Source organism: Hyperolius riggenbachi, chromosome 3, assembly GCF_040937935.1.
Source record: "Hyperolius riggenbachi isolate aHypRig1 chromosome 3, aHypRig1.pri, whole genome shotgun sequence".
Lineage (NCBI taxonomy): Eukaryota > Metazoa > Chordata > Amphibia > Anura > Hyperoliidae > Hyperolius > Hyperolius riggenbachi.
In genome coordinates, this window is record NC_090648.1 from 31,635,148 (window position 1) to 31,654,706 (window position 19,559).

The 19,559-nt window shown below is 43.8% G+C and overlaps 1 protein-coding gene across 2 annotated transcripts in view; it reads left to right on the forward strand.

Moving 5' to 3' along the window:
• LOC137562523 (phospholipase D2-like) overlaps window positions 1-19,559 on the forward strand; it is a 144,311-nt gene that overhangs the window by 115,447 nt on the left and 9,305 nt on the right. For both annotated transcript variants that reach the window (XM_068273933.1, XM_068273934.1), the window contains exons 19-24: window positions 386-474; window positions 11,358-11,471; window positions 13,035-13,084; window positions 13,190-13,327; window positions 16,827-16,980; window positions 18,275-18,392. In XM_068273933.1, the coding sequence (XP_068130034.1) occupies window positions 386-474; window positions 11,358-11,471; window positions 13,035-13,084; window positions 13,190-13,327; window positions 16,827-16,980; window positions 18,275-18,392 (663 nt within the window). The remainder of the gene's footprint in view (window positions 1-385; window positions 475-11,357; window positions 11,472-13,034; window positions 13,085-13,189; window positions 13,328-16,826; window positions 16,981-18,274; window positions 18,393-19,559) is intronic.

Genomic DNA, 19,559 nt, shown 5'->3' on the forward strand with positions numbered 1-19,559 from the left:
AAAACGGTGTCAGGAGCAGGGAAGCTGACCAGCATCATTGTATAAATCCTTTTTAGGGAATAGCTTTATAAAGAATAAAAGCCTTGCTGAGAATCCCCTATGAAGAGATGGACTAGTCCAAAACCTGTCACTTCTGTCAGATTTCTACAGCCTACTGTAAGTGACAGCAACATAGGAGAAAAGTAATTTACGCCTCCTTTTACTCTGGAAAAAACGTACTTCTTATTTGTGTATGTTTGCATATATTTTAAATTTGTCACCATAGTGCCCCTTTTAATGTTACATAGTTACATAGTTATTTTGGTTGAAGAAAGACATACGTCCATCGAGTTGATGTTAATAATCCTATAGTGAGCCTGACATTTATCTTTGCTTTTTCCCTCAGAATCAGTTCTTCATCAGCTCCACCGGCGGCCGATCGATACAGAATACCATCTCGGAAGCCATTGTACAGAGGATAAGTCGAGCGCACAAGTAAGGAGACACTGCATGATTACACTATTCATCGTCCCGGGCGTGGGGCTCTACTGAACCCATATATAAGAGCCCTTTCACACTTGTGTGCTTTACTAGTGCTTTCAGCATTGCTCAAAAGCGCTAGCGTTTTAAGAAGCGCTTGTTCAATGTATTGCCTATGGTTCTGTTCTCATCTAAGCGTTTAGCGGTTTGCTCAAACGCGTAGCATGCAGCATTTTATGAGCGATTCAGAGCCGATTGCCGTTTTAATGTTAAGTATTAACTATTAGCTAATTACTGAAAAAACGATTCCTACACAGTGAAAAAATCGCTTGGAAAGCGCTCATAAAAACGCTGGAAAAAGCCAGAAAATTGCTTAGCGCTTGCGTCTAGCGATTTTAGGTATGGATGGGCCCTAAACCACACACTGCATGGAGAGTGCTGCCTAGTTCAGCACTAAATTGCAATGGTCACCACCTCTCCCCACTGTCATTTTCTATTTGTTGCAAGGAAAGGGGAGGCCCCATAACTGATTGTGTAGGTAAGCTACATAACCTTAACCCTTTAGCTGCCAATTTATTTAGAGGCATGCAAGTGCTCCAGGCTGATTTATTTGGCTTATTTTTTTTATTTATTTGTTACATTTCTTCCCTTCTAATTAGAACTGCTGTAATGTGTATTTATGGCCACTTGTCACTAGGGGGCAGTGTGAGAAAATAAGAGGACTTCTGCTTTAAGTTTCTGCTAGTGGAGAGAGATGAAAGCATTCCAAGAATTTACAGCACAAGAAGTTCTGCTGGCCGAGGTCAAAAGCAGTGCACTTATCTCACATGAGATAACTCTATTGAATGGAGTTTAATATTTTATATTTTTATTGAATTTTTCAACAACAGTAAACATATAACATATTGTACATGTCGCTTAGATTGTACATGCATGTGACAATTTTTAAAATACAATTACTTAACATAGAGAAACTAAGAATTATTCGTCAAGTCTTATAACTATCTATGCACTCTTATACCAAGTTACATACATGTATCCATAAATTTTCCAATATTACTGGGATGTATGGGCAATAACCCACTTCTCACTTTCATCTAGTTATTTATCAGTTGGGAGCTCTTGGAACTACCTTAAACTAGTAGATTTCTTTCGTCATATATTGTGTTGAAGCTGAGGCTCCTTAGTTTTGTACTCCTTCTGGTTTCTGACTACCTTAGTTCTTCCTAGATATGATGCTGTGATTCTCTGACTCTCCCAATATTGGTAGTCGGAGGTCACAGCGTACATGAGGGCCCTTCATTCAGAGGGGAGGGGGGGAGTGGGAAGGGGGGGGGGGAAGGATCCATATCCAATATGGCTCTGAGGTATCCAGCTTGATGTGCTATACTCTTTTATTTCTTGTGTGGCTATCATGAGAGTAATTATCAGCAATGGTTATTTATTTATTTATAAGGTCGGTCTCATCCAGTCAAGGGACCAGTGGTCTAGGTGCAATTTTTGGTTATTACGGAGTTTAAATAGTTTCTCCATTTGGAGGTTGAATTGAAGGGTATTTTTTAGGGTTCCCATATTGGGTTTGTCAGTTTGTTTCCAATTGGACACTATTAGTTGGCGGGCGATGCATAAAATATGGGTTGTGACCATCCTCAGATGTCTAGGAATCTCATCTAGATCTTTAGAGAATAAGGCCATTTTAGCGGTCAATTTGAAGTTGGCGTCCAATATTTTAGATAATGTTACCTCTATTTCCTCCCAGAAGGGACGTATTGTGGGGCATTCCCAAAGGATGTGTATTAGGGTCCCTGGGTGGGAGCATTGCCTCCAGCATAATGGGGAGTTACTCGTGGAAAATTTGGAGAGCTTGACCGGGGTGTAGTACCATTTGGTTAGTATTTTCTGAGTAGTTTCTATGTGGGACGCACACTTGGAGTACTTTCTAATGTTAAAAATGGCTCTGTGTATTTCTGGTAGGTTTATTGGGGTCTGGAGATCATATTCCCAAGTGCTTATATATTTGTTTAATGTGGAGAAACTATTTTTTGAGATCCAAGAATGCCATAGAGTTATCCCTCCTTTTTGGTGTATCGGGCTAGTCATATAGGCCCAGATGTCTGAAGGGAATTTGGGCAGGATTAGAGGGTTTGTTTTGTGGAGATGAGCTATCTGGAGATAGCTGTATTGTTCCGAGTCTAGAAGTTTATACTTCCACTTAAGGAAAGAGAAGGACTGGAGTTGTTTATTATTTATGATGTCATTCAGGCGGGTTATCCCAGCCGCTATCCATCTGGTAATATTGAGATTTGGGATTATAACCTTAAGTATTTGTACAGGGATATCAAGTGTGGACATTTTTTCTGAAGTTAGATTCAAATTGAGGACATGTTTCCATGCCAAGGCCGTGGTTGATATAAAGGGGTGCGATTGAGTTTTGAGAGACCTACCCATTAATGTTAGGTATATAATGTCCTGTAGTGGAATGTTTGATAGGTTTCTCTCTAAGAGGGCCCAATTTTTAGTTGGTGTTTCCTCCCACCAAAAATGCGCCATATCTAATATAGATGCGTATTGGTACTTTTGAGGATTGGGTAGGCCAAAGCCTCCTGCTTTGCTTGGGATAGATAGCGTTTGGATGGAGAGTCTATGTTTCTTGGCTCTCCAGATATACTGAGATACAGTGGAGTTGAGGGTCCTGAAGAATTTGGGAGGTAGTGTTATTGGTATGGTTCGAAAGTAGTATAAGATCTTAGGAAATATAAACATTTTGTATGCTGCTATTCTACTAGTCAGGGAGATTTCCTGTGGAAGTAGATTAGACAAGTCTTCCTTTATTGTCTGTAGTAATGGAGGAAAATTGGCAGAGTATATCTTTTTGATCGAAGAAGGTATAATAATACCTAAATATTTGGTGCCTGTTTTAGTCCATGTAAAGGGGTATTCTCTAGATATTTTGCTTTTAAGTGAGTGTGACATATTTATTCCCATTAGAGTGGATTTGTGATCATTCACTTTATATAATGATACTTTGGAAAAGTCTGATAAGGCTTCGCATATTGCTGGTAGAGATTCAGAAGGTTTTTCCATTGTTATTAGCACATCATCTGCAAATAGGTTAATTTTTGCTTCCGTCTTACCACAGGTGATACCAGTTATAAGTGGGTTCATACGGATATACTCTGCCAATGTCTCCATTATCAATACAAAAATCAAAGGCGACAGGGGGCACCCCTGTCGGGTTCCATTAGTGATGGAAAACGTCTTAGATATAAACCCTGCCACATTAACACATGCTGTAGGAGTCTTATATAAAGCTAATATAGCTTGTTGAAAGTTTCCCCCTATCCCAAATTTGCTCAAGACAGCTTCCAAGAATCCCCAGTGGACCCTATCGAAGGCCTTCTCTGCATCCAAAGCCAGGAACAGAGAAGGCCTTCGAGAGGACTCCACCTTGTACAACAAATTCAACACTCGTCTTGTCCCATCTGCTGCTTGTCTGCCCTTGGTGAAGCCCACCTGGTCCAGCGCCACCACTTCAGGTAGTAAATCAAATACTCTGTTTGCCAAAATCTTTGCATAGAATTTTAAATCACAGTTCAATAGCGATATTGGTCGGTAGTTGGAAGTAGATGTAGGATCCTTACCATCTTTGGGGAGCACTGTTATAATTGCTTTAGTGTATTCTGGGGGTATATTGCCTGATGTAATGAACTGGTTGTAAATTTTTGTAAGAGCTGGAGCTAATAGGGTGTCAAAGGTTTTAAAATATTCATTGCTGAAGCCGTCCGGGCCTGGGGCTTTGTTGTTTTTGGAGTTTTTTATTGTCCTAAGCACTTCTGAGACTGTAATTGGAGTATTAAGGGGCTCAGCCTGTGCTTTAGAAATTTTGGGGAGGTTTAGCTTAGTTAGAAATTCAGAGATCAGGGTTGGGTTTGGTTGGAAAGTGGATGGGTCATCTTTCAAATTGTAGAGTTTCCCATAATAATCACTGAATGCGTCCGCTATTTGTTGGGGATTTGTTAATAATTGGTTTGTAGAGGGATGGGACAGTTTTAGGATTTTTGTTCTGGCCTGTTTGTTTTTTATCATTTTTGCTAAGAGTGGACTTGCTTTATTATCTTGGTGATAGTGTGCAAACTTTAGTTTTGATATCCTAAAGTCATATTCGGAGGATAGAGCCAATCTAAGCTCCTGTCTGAGGTCAAATAGTGTTCTCTGGTTTATTTTGGGAGAGATTTTCTGGGAGGCTTCAGCAATTTTAATTTTTGCCAGAATTATATCTATTTCCTTAGACTTCGCCTTTTTTGTATAAGCCCCTAACTTAATCAGTTCCCCCCTTAAGACAGCTTTATGAGCTGACCAGATCACTACATCCCCGACTTCTTCAGATGAATTCAAGTCAAAATAATCCACTATTTTTCCTGCAATCAATGTTTGATTTGTGTCTGGTAAGAGCAAGGAGTTGTTCAACCTCCAGGGTGGTCTGCTAGTCCCAGGTGGGCCCCCCAATTGCAAGCTAATTGGTGCGTGGTCTGACCAGATAATTGTGTGAATGTTAGCCTTTTGCGTTTTTTGTAGTGTATATCTATCCACCAGGAAGAAATCTATCCTAGTGTATGTGCGGTGTACTGGGGAGAAGAAGGTAAAATCTTTTTCTGCCCCATGAGTAGCCCTCCATGGGTCATATAGGTCTAACTTAGCCAGCAATCTTGGTAGTTGCGAGGTTTTTAGCTGGGGATTTGTTGAGTCTAATTTCTTATCATATATAGAATTAAAGTCTCCCCCTATTATCAGACACGAGGACTGGTTTTTCCCCAGCTTAGAAAGTAGCTTCCGGAGGAATTTGATTTGGCCGTTGTTCGGAGCATAGAGGTTTAGGAGGGTGTAGTTAGTGTTGTCCACAGAACATTCAATTAGGATGTATCTTCCTTGTTCGTCTTTTTCAATTTTTTTGATGTCCACTTTTAAATCCCTGTGGAAGGCGATGAAAACCCCCCGTTTCTTCTTCCCAAAGTTGTTGAAATATATTTGTGGGTAACTTGGGTGTGAGCAGTTAGGAGCATTGCCTTCCTGGAGGTGAGTTTCTTGTGTAAATAAAATATCCGTATGTAGGTTTAAAGCTTCCTTCCATAAAGCGTGTCTTTTAACTGGGTGATTGAGACCCTTGACGTTGATTGACGTAAATTTAAGCATTGCTATGCAGGATAAAAGGCTTTGGATAGTAGCTGAAGGTTTTTATAACAGGCTGGATATACTGGATCATATGATGGGGGGGAGGGGGGGGGGACAAGGTGCCCAGGGTTTGTTGACCGGCAGGTAGTAGCTCTCCATATGTATATGTTATGGTGTGACAAAAGTTCAGGAGCCAAGAAAAAAAAAAAAAAAAAGAAAAGTAAAACAACCAGGAGACAAATAGTCTCAACAACAACCATAGAACAGTTTTGCTCATACCATCTCTAGGTGGGGGGAGGAGGTGAGTCTGTCTCTCCGTCTTTGACAGAGCCACCTTCTAGAGAACTCGGTGCCACTTGGGACGGGCCTCCTATATTTAGATAGTTAACTGGGTACTAGGCTGGTTATGTCTTGGAGGAGCGGAGCTGGCGTTGGTCTTTGGAGTGGCTGTGATTGATTTGGAGTCCCCATGTGTTCAGAAGTTTTGCCCCCTCCTCTGGGGTGGAGACAACCCAAACTTTCCCGTCTTTGTTAATTAAAAGTTTGGTGGGGAATCCCCATTTATATGGGATGTTTTTATCCCTGAGTGCCTTTGTTGTGGGCCACAATGCTCTTCTTTTAGCTAGCGTAGCTTGTGAAAGGTCTGCAAACAGGGTGATATCCTTATAAGGATCTGGTAGGGAGCCATGTTGCCTTATAAAGTGCATCAGCTCTTCTTTTGCGTGGTAGAATTGAAAATTGCAGATGACATCTCGTGGTGTGGAGTCGGGTAAGTGCTTGGGCCTAGGCAGTCTGTGGGCTCTTTCAATGCATAGTTCAATGTTAGACAGGTGCGGCAGGGCGGCATGCACAATTTTCTTTATCAGATCTTTCAGTTGAGAGATGGGTACAGCTTCTGCTATCCCCCTAAGCTTCAGATTAGCTCTCCTGTTTCGATCTTCCAGATCGGCTGTTTTAGCTTTAAGCCATGAGATATCAGTCTGGTTCTCATCTATGCAGTCCACCGCTTTGTTAAATTCTGATGTGAGGGATGACACACTTGTTTCTACCTCTGCCACCCTGTCTCCTAGCAGATCAACAGATCGCTGTAGCTTGTTTGAGATCTGCACAATGTCAGCTGTCATAGAGGATTTGAGGGACATGATTAAGTCCTTCATGTAGCTTTGTGTCACTGTTTGTTCTGAGGCTGGGAATGTCTCAAGCGCTGCGTATGTGGTGAGAGCAGCAGGCCCTAAGATGGCCGCTGGGCCTACCTGTTCTTCCAGCTCTGTCAGCCTTAGCTTTGATTTGGCTGGGCTTCTGACCGCGGGTGAGCCGCCATCTGACGAGTCTCCTTCCTGATGGATGTCTGCGCTCTCCGTGTTCTGTGTCTCAGCCGCAGAGGAGTGGTCTGGCTTCCTCGCTATGCCGGCGCCATCTTTGCCCCTGTTGCGCGCATGAATGCCTGCAAACAGCTCCGGTAGTTTTTGGGGTTTCAGCTGCCGTTTGGTGCCCTTTTTCGCCGCTGCTACCTCCATCGCTTCTTCCGACATGTCTGCGGATTAGTATGTTGCCCAGAGCTGCTTTATTGCCGCTTTTGATAGAGGTTCGACCCGGAGCTCTCGTCTCACACGTCCAGCGTACTCGCGCGACGGACACGCCCCCCTATTGAATGGAGTTTAAAGAGAATCTGTACTCTAAAATTCCTACAATAAAAAGCATACCGTTCTCTTCCTTATGTTCTCCTGGGCCCCTCTGTGCTGTTTCTGCCACTCCCTGCTGCAATCCTGGCTTGTAATTGCCAGTTTTAGGCAGTGCTTACAAACAAAATACATGCCTTCTAACCACTCTGAGAACAGCTTACTGTGTGACTCATGCAGAGCTTGGAGGGGGTGTGTAAAGCTTCTGCCAATGACAAGCAGTGCTGCACATTCCACACATTCCAGCCTCAGCCAACAGAGCCGACAGAGGAAAGGAGATAAGATTTATTACAGAGACAGTGCAACTAGGAAAGGCTGCAGTAAGACAGACCACATTAGAACAGTAATAGGAAGTTATAGGATAGAAGAAATAAGGCTCAGAATTTTGTAGTGTCCATGAGTACAATTTTTATCGAAGAATCTTATTACATTAATAAGATAATTCCGGTGAAAGAGAAAAGATTGCGCTTAATGAATCCACCAGAATTACAGTTTTCAGCTTTCAATTCGTATCCAAAGCAATTTCAAAGCTTTAATCAGATTTATAAAAAAAATCCGCCATAGCAATCATCTGTTTTTTAAAGGAATCTATCGATAATGCTATCATTCAAGATCGATTAGGTTCACCAGCTTCTCCTTTTTTTTCTTACAATGCAATCTGAGTAAACCGATCTAAAATAGGATTGTCCGCTAAACCTCCTACTGTTAAAGGGAACCTTAACTGGCGAGCAAAAAAAAAATTCACTTACCTGGGGGCTTTCCCAAGCCTCCCGCAGCCGTCCGGTGCCCGCGCCGGTCCTTCGGTGCCCTCCGGTCTCCAGCCGCCGCTAAGTTTCGTTTTCACTTCCGCATTCCTCGTCGTAAACTGCAGTAAAGCGCGCCGCATGACGCGTTTGGCGTCATGCACATGACGCGTTCGGCGTCATGCGGACGCGCTTTACTGCAGTTTACGACGAGGAGAGCGGAAGAGGCCCGAGGACGACTGGCAGTCGTCCGAAAACGAAACTTAGCGGCGGAGGGAGACTGGAGGGCACCGAAGGACCGGCGCGGGCACCGGACGGCTGCGGGAGGCTTGGGAAAACCCCCAGGTAAGTGAATTTTTTTTTGCTCGCCAGTTAAGGTTCCCTTTAAAGGGCTCCTTAAAGCGGAATTGTCGCGAAAATCTTAAAATTGAAAATGCATACAAATAAGAAGTGCATTTCTTCCAGAGTAAAATGAGCCATAACTTATTTTTCTCCTATATTCCCATCACTTACAGTAAGTAGTAGAAATCTGACATTACCGACAGGTTTTGGGCTAGTCCATATCTTCATGGGGATTCTCAGCATGGCCTTTATTCTTTATAAAGACACTCCCTGAAAAGGATTAATACAAAGATGCTGGCCAGCCTCCCTGCTCGCTGCACACTATTTTGGCAGTTGGACGGAGCAACTGCCATTCACTAAGTGCTTTCTTTTAAAAAATAAAGAAAACCCTGAGAATACCCCCCCCCCCCCCTATGAGAAGATGGGCTAGTCCAAAATCTGTTAGATTTCTGCTACTTACTGTAAGTGATAGAAACGTAGGAGAAAAGTAATTTATGGCTTATTTTACTCTGGGGAAAAATGTACTTCCTATTTGTATGTTTTAAGATTTTCACGATCTTCTTAAAGGGAAGGTCTGCGCTGAAAATAAAAAACAAACTCCACTCACCGGTGGCTTCTTCCAGCTCCTGGCAGTCGTTCTGTGCCCTCGCCGCAGCTCCTCTCACTCCCGGTGTCCAGCGATGAAGAAGCCGACTTCGCCAGGTTGGCTTCTGTGCGCTCCACGCTGCGGGTCACGTGGTGTATGCGACGTCATCGGGTCTCTACTGCACAGGCACAGAACTACTGTGGAGACCCGATGACGTTACGTACACCACGTGACCCGCTTCATGGAATGCACATGAAGCCGACCTGGCGAGGTCGGCTTCTTCAGCGCAGAACACCGGGAGTGAGAGGAGCTGCGGCGAGAGCACAGATCGACTGCCAGGAGCTGGAAGAAGCCCCAGGTGAGTGCAGTTTGTTTTTTATTTTCAGCGCAGACCTTCCCTTTAACTCTGTGGGGCCAGCATTAGGGAAGTTGGTTGGTAACAATACCACTGTCATGCCTGTCGTGGTGACCGAAAAAAAAAAAAATTAAAAAAACACACGGACACTGGAAGCCTGATCTGGTGCAGTATTCTTAAAGTGTACTCGAGGTGACATGTGACATGAGATAAACTTGTATGTACAGTGCAAAACATATTAATAACCAGGGTATTTTTTTTATTTTGCTGCCTGAAAGTGTTACTTTCTAGGCATGGAAGTGACGGCTTCTGTCTTGTCGGTAGCTTGTCAGGAATATAGTAAACATCACTGATAAGCAAAGTACGGCCATAAAAGTTTTCCTGGCAGAATACAACTTAGGACAGGGAGAGATAAAATACATGAACTGTTGACCTTTTTCTAACATGACTTAATAGGCTGCCACTGATTAGAGACAGTAAAATATTCAACCTACTTTGTAAATATTTAAATATAAAAGAAAACCATGGGATTCTTAAAGTGTACCAGAGCTTAATAAAATGTTTTGTACATACCTGGGGCTTCCTCTAGCCCCATCCATTCAGATCACTCCCACGCCCCCATCCTCCGCTGTCTGCAGGTTCAGGAACCGGGTCCCTTCACAAGCGTCAGTCGAGTCAGTCTACGCAGGAGAAGTGCGCCCTGCTGCAGAGATGCGCAAACAGCACATTTCACTTGTGTCAGACTGACTCCAACTAACGGCAGTGACAGGACCCGGTACAGAAGCTGCCGGCAGCGGAGGACGTCGGCGTGGGAGCGATCCGAGCAGATGGGGCTGGAGGAAGCCCCAGGTATGTGTCAAACATTTTATTGTAATCCGCTCTGAGTCTCTCTATAACGTAATTTTTAGAATGATCTTATGTTATCGGTTTATTTTCACATAGGGTATACCATCAACACAAAACTGCTTAAATGGAACCCAATGTTGTAGTTTGATACTCACACTTTTCAGTTGCTAGCCTTAGCAACCCCTATGATCACATGGAGGGCAGTACCATCCCCACTCTGCCTTGGGATGGTCAGGGTTTCAAAAATTAGAACCTTATGATAGCATCATTAAATTTCTAATCTGTAGCTTAAATGTTGGAGGAGCCCAAAATATGCTAAAATAGTTAAAGGGGTGCTGTAGCCCATTATACCGGGGGCTTCTACTGGCCCCCTGCAGACATCTTGTTCCACCCCGGTCCTCAAGGATCCTCCAGTCCCCATGCCACGGCCACATCCAATTAGTCTAACTAGACGAATGTCGATGCGCGGCAGGACGTGTCCTCGCTGCCACTCGCGTCTCCGGGAGCTTACTGCGCAGGAGCAGTATGAAGTTTTCTCATATTGCACAGGCACAGTAAGCTCCCCGAGGCGGGATCGAAGACGGGTGTGGCCGCGCAGCCGCAGTGACATTCGGCTAGTTAGACAAATAATTAGATGTGACCCGCGGTGGAGAACGGAGGATTCTTGAGGACCGGCATGCGAATATCTGCCAGGGGGCAGGTAGAATCCCAGTTAAGTGACAGGTTGTTTTTTTTTTGTTTTTTATAAAGCGCTACAGTACCCCTTTAACAAAACAAAAAAAAAAGAAGGGAAGTGTTTTTCCTTTATAAGCAGACTGATCAAGGAATTGTTAATTTCATGCAATAGAGCACCACAAGACAATGCATTTCACAGCTGTCTGCCGCTTCCTCGGGTCAAAATAGTGCTTCCAAGTCAGCGCAGTGGAGCTCTGCGCGCCTTTGTGACAAAGCTGCTGCACTGCACTGACTTAGAAGCTCTGTCTATTAAACTGAAGTAGTATAAGCCAATTTAACTCTAAGCCAACACTTACCTTCCTTGTAAATGGATTTTAAACATTTTAGCATATTTTGGGGGCCTCCAACATTTGTTCTGTGCATACTGATTTTAATATGCTCCTAATGTAAATAAAATGAATTGAAATTAGCGCTGCTTATTAACCAATGATCTTCCTGTGCAGGGAAAACGCCACCTTCCGTGTCTACATTCTCGTTCCCCTGTTGCCCGGCTTCGAGGGGAACATCGATTTGGGAGGAGGAAATTCCATCCAGGCTATTTTGCATTACACTTACAGGTAATGTGGTTTTCTGGTTCATTAATAATGAAAAAATATTTAAGGGATGCCCATAAGATGTGAATGATTCTGAATTGATATAAATACTTTAGCTAAATTTATGCAGCTTCAAATTGTACCAATCAGCTGCCACGTTTAATTGGCCTATTTCCATTTTTTAATTCTTCACATCTCCTTGGCCATTCATAATTTTAACGTTGGGTAGTTAATTTCATGTTAACCCTCTAAGTCTAAATCTCTTGCGGAGTCCAGTGGTGTGTGAGGCCTTTGGTTTGCTGGTCTGTTTACCGGCCATGGAACTTTTTTGGGCTCCTTGTCCCTCATTTTATTTTATGTCGTGAACAAGGAGCAGGACACCCCAACTTGGTTGGCAACCCCTAAAAGTCTTTGACAGAAACCTATTTGGAGGCCACATCTGGAGAATCTGCAAAAGGATATTAGCTTGGTTGGTTGAGGTTTTGCCTACTCCTATTGGTCATTGCAAAAATCAAGCACCTCATTCCCCCAGAAGATCTGCCAACCTTAGTTCATGCCTTTATCACATCCTGACTGGACTACTGTAATGCTCTCTACACTGGCCTTCCAAAAAAGGTCTTGTACCGCCTACAGCTGATACAGAATACTGCTGCCAGACTGCTAACCAACCAACCCCGTCACTGCCACATAACGCCAGTCCTGCACTCCCTTCACTGGCTACCTATAGAATGGAGGGTCCTATTCAAGATCAGCCTACTGACATTTAAATCCCTGAATAATCTAGTCCCTGGATACATGAAAGATATGTTGCAGCTACGTAGCAATCCCCGCATTCTCAGATCCACAGGTTCTAATATTCTAGTCATACCCAGAGTCCACTTAGAAACTTTTGGTCCCAGAGCCTTCTGTCATGCTGCCCCTACGTTTTGGAACTCCTTACCTCAACAGATCAGGACAGCTCCATCCCTGGACTTGTTTAAATTCAGACTGAAAACCCACCTGTTCAGTTTGGCATTTGCAGAAATATAACTTTTGTTGTGTGAATACTTCATCCTACTACCAATTACTGAATCTGAGAGAGCCTAAGCGCTTTGAGTCCTATGGGAGAAAAGCGCTATAGAAATGTTATTGTATTGTATCTTGATATCTGTTGTGGCAATAGAGCTGATTGTCTTTACTGTTGCTTTGTCGGCCAGTTTGCAAGCAACTACTGTGACCAAGACCACGCTCCCCTCTCGTCATAATCCATGTGTGTGGTCTGTAGTGCATGTTTTGACCATAATGGGTTAATAGAAGATTTGTAGACCACTCACTTTTTAATACTGTTTCTATAGACCCCATTTGTCCATAATTGGTTTCTGTTTTCCCCGCTGACATCACAAAGGCCTAACATGCATTTTTGCACAAACTTTCTGGTTGTACGGAATCGGTGTCCAACCTAAAACCACAGATTTCACTCACCTCTACCGTCTGGCTATTCTGGTCACTCTCTAAATGATGAAGCTATTTTGTTGTGAATGGACACATTTTTATAAAGACTAATCCTTCTGCAGCTCTGTTGGAATAATTCTTTCTCCTTTTTTCCAGTTCCATTTGCCGCGGAGACACTTCCATCATCTCTCAGCTGAAGGAGGAGAGTGAGTGCCGGGGTGGTTGGACCTCATGAGTGGTGGGTGGTTGGTGGTGGTGGTGGGTTCTCTGGTTTAGGGCTTCCTCTCATCACTGTCTCCTCTTCCTCACAGTGGGGGACAACTGGCGTCGCTACCTCTCGGTTTGCGGTCTGAGGACTCACGGGGACATGCCTGATGGATCTCTGGTCACCGAGCTCATTTACATTCACAGCAAGATGCTGATTGTAGATGACAAGAGGGTCATCATTGGTACGTTTCTCTGCCGTTCTGTTTAGCTGGTCGTGGCGAGTGTCAGTCGGGCACCTACGTTATTTATTTATACTGTAGTAGTGTATGTAAATTACTGACCAGTTCCTGTAGCACTTTACATCCGCAACATACTCTCAACAGGACTCTCTAACTAATGTTCCTGCAGCATTTAAAGGATCACTGCCGTGAAAAAAAAATTGACAGAACCGGCAGGTTTTGGGCCAGTCCATCTCCTTATGGGGGATTCTCAGGGTTCTCTTTTTCAGCAGCATTTCCTGAACAACCATTTAACTGACAAAATAGTAAGATACCAGCCAGCCTCCCTACTCACTTGCACACTATTTTGTCAGTTAGACTTTGCAACTGCTGTTCAGGAAATGCTGTTGAAAACAAAGAAAACCCTGAGAATCCCCCATGAGGAGATGGACAGACCCAAAACCTGTTGGTTCTGTCAGATTTTTACTACCTACTTTTTTAACAATAGTGGTCCTTTAAGAGACAAGTTTCTCAAAAGAAAAAGAAATAGTTTTATGTGTCACGTGATCTCTCTGGTCGGGTCTTCTTCAACGCAGGAACGAATCTCTGCTCCAGGCCACTGAGATCAGATATAAAGTGGAATGAAACCCAGCATTTCTAATTTGCTCTAATAGATTATTTACAGCATATTCTATACAACCAGCATTTTTGTTTTTTTACTAGAAATGCATTCAAAGGGTTAACACAGGCTTTAGAAGCTTCCTTGCCTGCAGAGCTGGCGCTTCCGAACTTTACATAATGTTTTTTCTTGTGTTTAATTGTATCTGTTAATTGTGTGAAATGTAAACCAAGCCTTCTCTCACACTGCCCGGTCTCCTGAACAAAGTCAGACATGCATAACTGCTTTCTGATTAAGTTAGAGGATGAATAAAGCAGTTATAAATAAAATGCAAAGTCCGCTCTCAGAGCCAAAAAAGTGTACTTTAGGAACGTATAATTTCTAAATGAATAATAATACTTATGCACAAAAGCAAATATGCTAACCGTATGGCATATAAAAAGTAGGAAAACATGTTTTTTCGGAATATTATGTCAGGGTTTTATACCGCTTTAAGCAAGCGGAGTCAGGGTAGACTGTGAAACATCAAACAAAACTGTTAACTGCCACTAAGTACCAAGTCAGCGGTACGACCTGCCAACGACTATACGAAGTCCTGCAACAGAGAGGTTATACACAACAACCTAGCTTCTATGCAGCAATACAGTCTTTCTACACCAGGGGTCTCAAACTCAATTTACCTGGGGGGCCGCAGGAGGCAAAGTCAGGATGAGGCTGGGCCGCATAAGGAATTTCACAATCGCGGCGCATCGCCGCCTCTGCCCGCCCCTCTCACTCTTCCTTCACAGAGAGGGGCGGGGAGAGGCGGCGATCCGTGCGGCGATTGACGTCAGGAGGGGCAGAGCTGAAGCTGAAAGCTCTGCCCCTTCCAGGAAATGCCTGCGGATTGCCCCCCGGGCGATTTGGATCGTTTCGCTGCGGGGATGCGGCGGATTACTTGGGAGCACTGAAACGAACTATAAGGAAGCTTTTGCCGGCGAGGGCCACAAAATATTGTATCGAGGGCCGCAAATGGCCCGCGGGCCGCGAGTTTGAGACCCCTGTTCTACACAGTAATGGCTCTCTGAGGTGAGGGTCATTTTCTGTGTATACAGGTAGATTAGGCGTTTAATCAGGGCTGTCCAACTCTAGTCCTCACATATTTTTCATACAGCTCAAATTAATTATTGTGACTAAATCGGAAAAGCTGTAGCTTATCAAGTACCCAGTGGAACAGGAGTGGGACCTCTACAACCACCCACAAGCAAGCCAGAGGGCCTTGCTGCTTATCAAGTACCGGTAGAACTTTTTTCCATTTCTCAGTTCATCCTAAACACTGGCAGGAATATGGGCCTCAATGGCTGGAGTTGGACAGCCCTGCTTTAAATTAGTTTATATCATGTAGTTACAAAAGTGAAAAGAGTGCATTATAAGATTATGGAAAACATTTTATGACTAACAAATGATGTAGCCAGCAGTTAACTTATAAAATGGGATTAAAGGAGAAATACTTGGGCTTCAGATGGCATCTGTTTTAAGGCTTTTAGACTACAGTGCTTAAGCAAATTAAAAGTCCAGCATAATATGTTCTTCCTGTGGTCTCCTTCAGATGTTTCTTTGTACATGGTAACACTTCCTGTTAACATTCTCAATATTGAGGTGGGTGAGTACCTGAGAAAGTTATCGAAGCTTCCAATTCCATACCTTCATTTTCCAAATGTACTTTGCACCGAGAATCCCTCAAAAAAATGTTCTTGATGGCATTTGACTCCTAGAAAGTTAGCAAACTATTCCAAGGATGCATCTCCTCGCTTGCAACCAAACTGGCACTCTACTACACCTCCTGTGGGAATCTCCAAGTAGTCAACTCCTGTGGCTCGCAGTTCACAAATTGACCACTATTGTATCCTCTTCCCATGTGAACCTTTCCTCTCAACTAGCTCTACTTAGAGTAGGTCTAGAATGCGGTTCCTTTAACCCTTTAGCAGCCAGTTTATTTAGAGGCTTGCAAGTGCTCCAGGCCAATTTATTTTAGAACATTTTTTTCTCATTCTTATTACATTTCCTGGTTTCTAATTAGTACAGCTGTAATGTATATTTATGGCCACTTGTCACTAGGGGGCAGTGTGAGACAATCACAGAGGACTTTCTGCTTTCAGTTTCTATATTTTTCTGCTAGTAGAGAGCCATCGAAGCATTCCAAGAATTTACAGCAGGAGTTCTGCCGACTGAGGTCAAAGGCATTGCACTTATCTCAAACGAGAGAACGCCATTGAAGTTGCCTATGGGTTAAAAAGCAAGCTTATTGTTTCTCAATTCCCATGCATGAAATGCGGCTTTATCACTTCTGCTCACAGACTGGGCTTCATGTCCTACACCTACCTAGGTTCTTTAGTTGGTTTGGGCGTGTGGAAATACAGGTCGTGTCAACGGGTTGCCGTTCGGTTGGCCATGTCGTCGGTTGCTAGTGGACTTCTGTTGGACGTGTGTAAGGGCCTTAATGCATCCTGTTGTGTCGCTGTATTTTAGTGTAAACCGAGGAACAATTGTTTTTGTTTTCTTCTTATGTTAAAAACTTTATATTTAAACCTAATAAAAATTATAGCTACAAAAACTTTCTCAGGTACTCTGTACTCACTAAAGACAGCTGTCTCCGTAGAAAAGGGTCGACCATTTTTAATATCGACTTGGATTAAAAATAATTGCTGCTGTGCGATTCGCATGCGCCACTTATGACCTCACGGATGGTTGTCCATAGTTTTATCTTGGGCGCTGCGTAGAAAAGTGTATAAAGTAATAAATGGGATATACACTGTGTCACATCTAGTTACAGTACCACTGTGCAGTATATTTATATAAACTTTTTGTTTGTGATAGAAGCTTGTATGAAGAGCACGACTTACTCCATTTTGTTTTTCTGACTAGGCTCAGCTAATATCAATGACAGGAGCATGCTGGGTAAGCGGGACAGCGAGCTGGCTGTGCTTGTGGAAGATACAGAATTTGTTAATTCCACCATGAACGAAAAACCGTATCAAGCTGGAAAGTACGCCTTAAGCCTCCGAATGGATTGTTTCAAGTGAGTTATAATTATTTATGGCTGATATAAAGTGGGGTCTGCCTCAACCACTGATATACTCATAGAAAAATATTGATCTTGAGGGCCCAGAGAAAAACTTGCTGACACTGGAGTCTATGACACTGAAGATCTCAGCCACAAAACTTGCTGATATTTGGTGGTTCCACGACAGTGATATTGAGGGACCCTCATCAGTACCATATAATCAAAAATGTCACTTACCTGGGACTTCCTCTAGCCCACCGTAGGCTGCGAGGTCCCCCGGCATCCTCCGGGCTCCTGTCCTTGTCCCTCCGGCGGGTCCGTTACCGACGACACCTGGGCCGGCTCTTCCTGGTTACTGACGCTCTGCGTCCTCATGCCAGCCGCAATGCGTCATTGTGGCGGCCAGCGTGACAGTCCTGCGCATGCGTGGTTTAGAGTTTATAAACCGTGCATGACTGTCACGCTGGCCGCCGCGAGGACCCTTAGCGGCCAGCGTGATGATGCGGAACCAAGAAGAGCCGGCCTGACACCTGGCCCGGGTGTTTTTGGTAATGGATCCGCCAGAGGGACACGACAGGAGCCAGGAGGACGCTGGGGGACGTCTCTGCCTATGGTGTGCTGGAGGTAGCCCCAGGTAAGTGAAATTTTTGATTATACGGTACTGCTCAGGGTCTCTTTAAGGATTCACTCATTGAATAGCAGAACCAGAGACTGATTTCTGGAAATGCCGCAAAGGCCATGGCCTTGGGTGCTGAAAAAGTAGAAGGGCGGCAGGACTTGGGCAGAGATGTCAAAATAAAACATTTCTCCTGCTCCAAAGTCGCCCTGCTTTGTTGCGCACACACAGCCTGAATTCCAGAGCTCCGTGCATCTTCCTTACTTCCTGGTGTGCATGCTTACTTCCTGGTGTGTGAGGAGACAGTGCTATCTCCTGATGACCCAGGAACATACAAGCTTCAGTTTAGTGCCAGGGTTGTAGAGAAAAATTATCAGTTCTGATTCTGAGACCTTCTTTTCTGCCTTACCTCTGCTGTGTTCCCCCTCCTGCTTGTCTCAGCAACCCTGGGGGTTGCAACCTGTTAGACATGAGCAGGAAAGTAGTTCACTGTCCACTAGGGTTAGTGGCCCATCAATCTTTGTGGGAGGCTCTGGTGAAGACTTTCTCTCTGGGGTAGCAATATTTTTCCACAGGTGCCATGATGGCCATGCTACACATTCGCATTTGAGGCTGACAGCCTTCACTGTAAAGATTTTCTCTTGTTTAAAAATTGCACTGTGTATAATTTATCTGCACTCTTCCCCTTTGCAGAACCATTCTGGGCGCTGAAACCCCTCCCTATTTGGATGTCTCTGATCCCGTTAGTGACAGCTTCTTCAATGACTTTTGGAATCGGACTGCACTGAACAATACAGCGATTTATGAGAAGGTAACTGAATGAAAGTTAATCTCCATACACACCATTTGGTGGGACTTCATCACAAGTTAATGTTGTAGCACCCAGTCATTTTGTGTTTTTGCATAGAATAGGGCATGAGGTGACCTAACCCAGGCTGTCTGAGGGGCAGGTGGGTCATAGAAGGTCCAATAAAGGGTAAGTTTGTAGGGGGGAGGGGGGTATTCACGGATCCACAGGCCCTAGTCAAGGAAAAGGATTTTTTAATGCAGAACAGCATTGTTGTTGTCACCTAGCATGCATGACTGTCACCAGAAATGTACCTGAACTTGGGATTTTATCAGAGATTGAATATCAGCATGATGACCTGAGTGAATATGGGGCTTGTAGAAGTCCTAGAGGAGGTGGAACTTTATTACTTTGTTGTGTGGACTGCACTTTCTCACTTTAGTTGTTGTGTCCTAAACTATTATCTCAGACTGAGCAGCATGTGTTTATTCTGACCCCATAAGGTGTCCTGCCCTGTATCTGTTAGGGCTTGTATGAAAGACAAAGAAAAACACAGTCAAGAAGCCCAATAGTGTATTATCGATGATGATGGAGATAAAAGTTGCAGCAAAAAGAAATATTGAGGTCAGGCAACCACTATGTGCACACGAGGGGGGATATTAGACCTGTCCGCACTCAGGTTAAGTCGCTCTACATAGAAGGAAACTGGTGTGCACACCCATCCACCAGGGGGATCACAATGGCATGTAGAAGAATAGAGGTGCCAACAGAATAAAATATAATCAAGGCTTAAAAACAAATAAAATGGAGGGCAAGGGTGGACTTACCTCCCCAGGACAAACACAACAATTCTATGGGCCTGATTCACAAAGCGGTGCTAACAGTTAGCACCCTGGTGAAAAGCCCTTTATCACGCCTAAACTCAGTTTAGGCATGAAAAGTTTAGGTATGATCAGTTTAGGTGTGATAAGTTTAGGCGTGATAAGTTTAAGCACCAACTGCGTTAGCACCGCAGTGCACAGCTGATCAAAAGTTTTGCGCTCGCAAAGTCTGGTGCACTTCGCATAGAGTTTAATGGTGCTGCTTTGCGTGCGGGACTTTGCTCGCTATCTACACTTATCTAAACTTATTACGCCTAAACTGGCTTTTCACCAGCATGGTGCAATGGTTATCACGCCTAAAGTCTTTTAG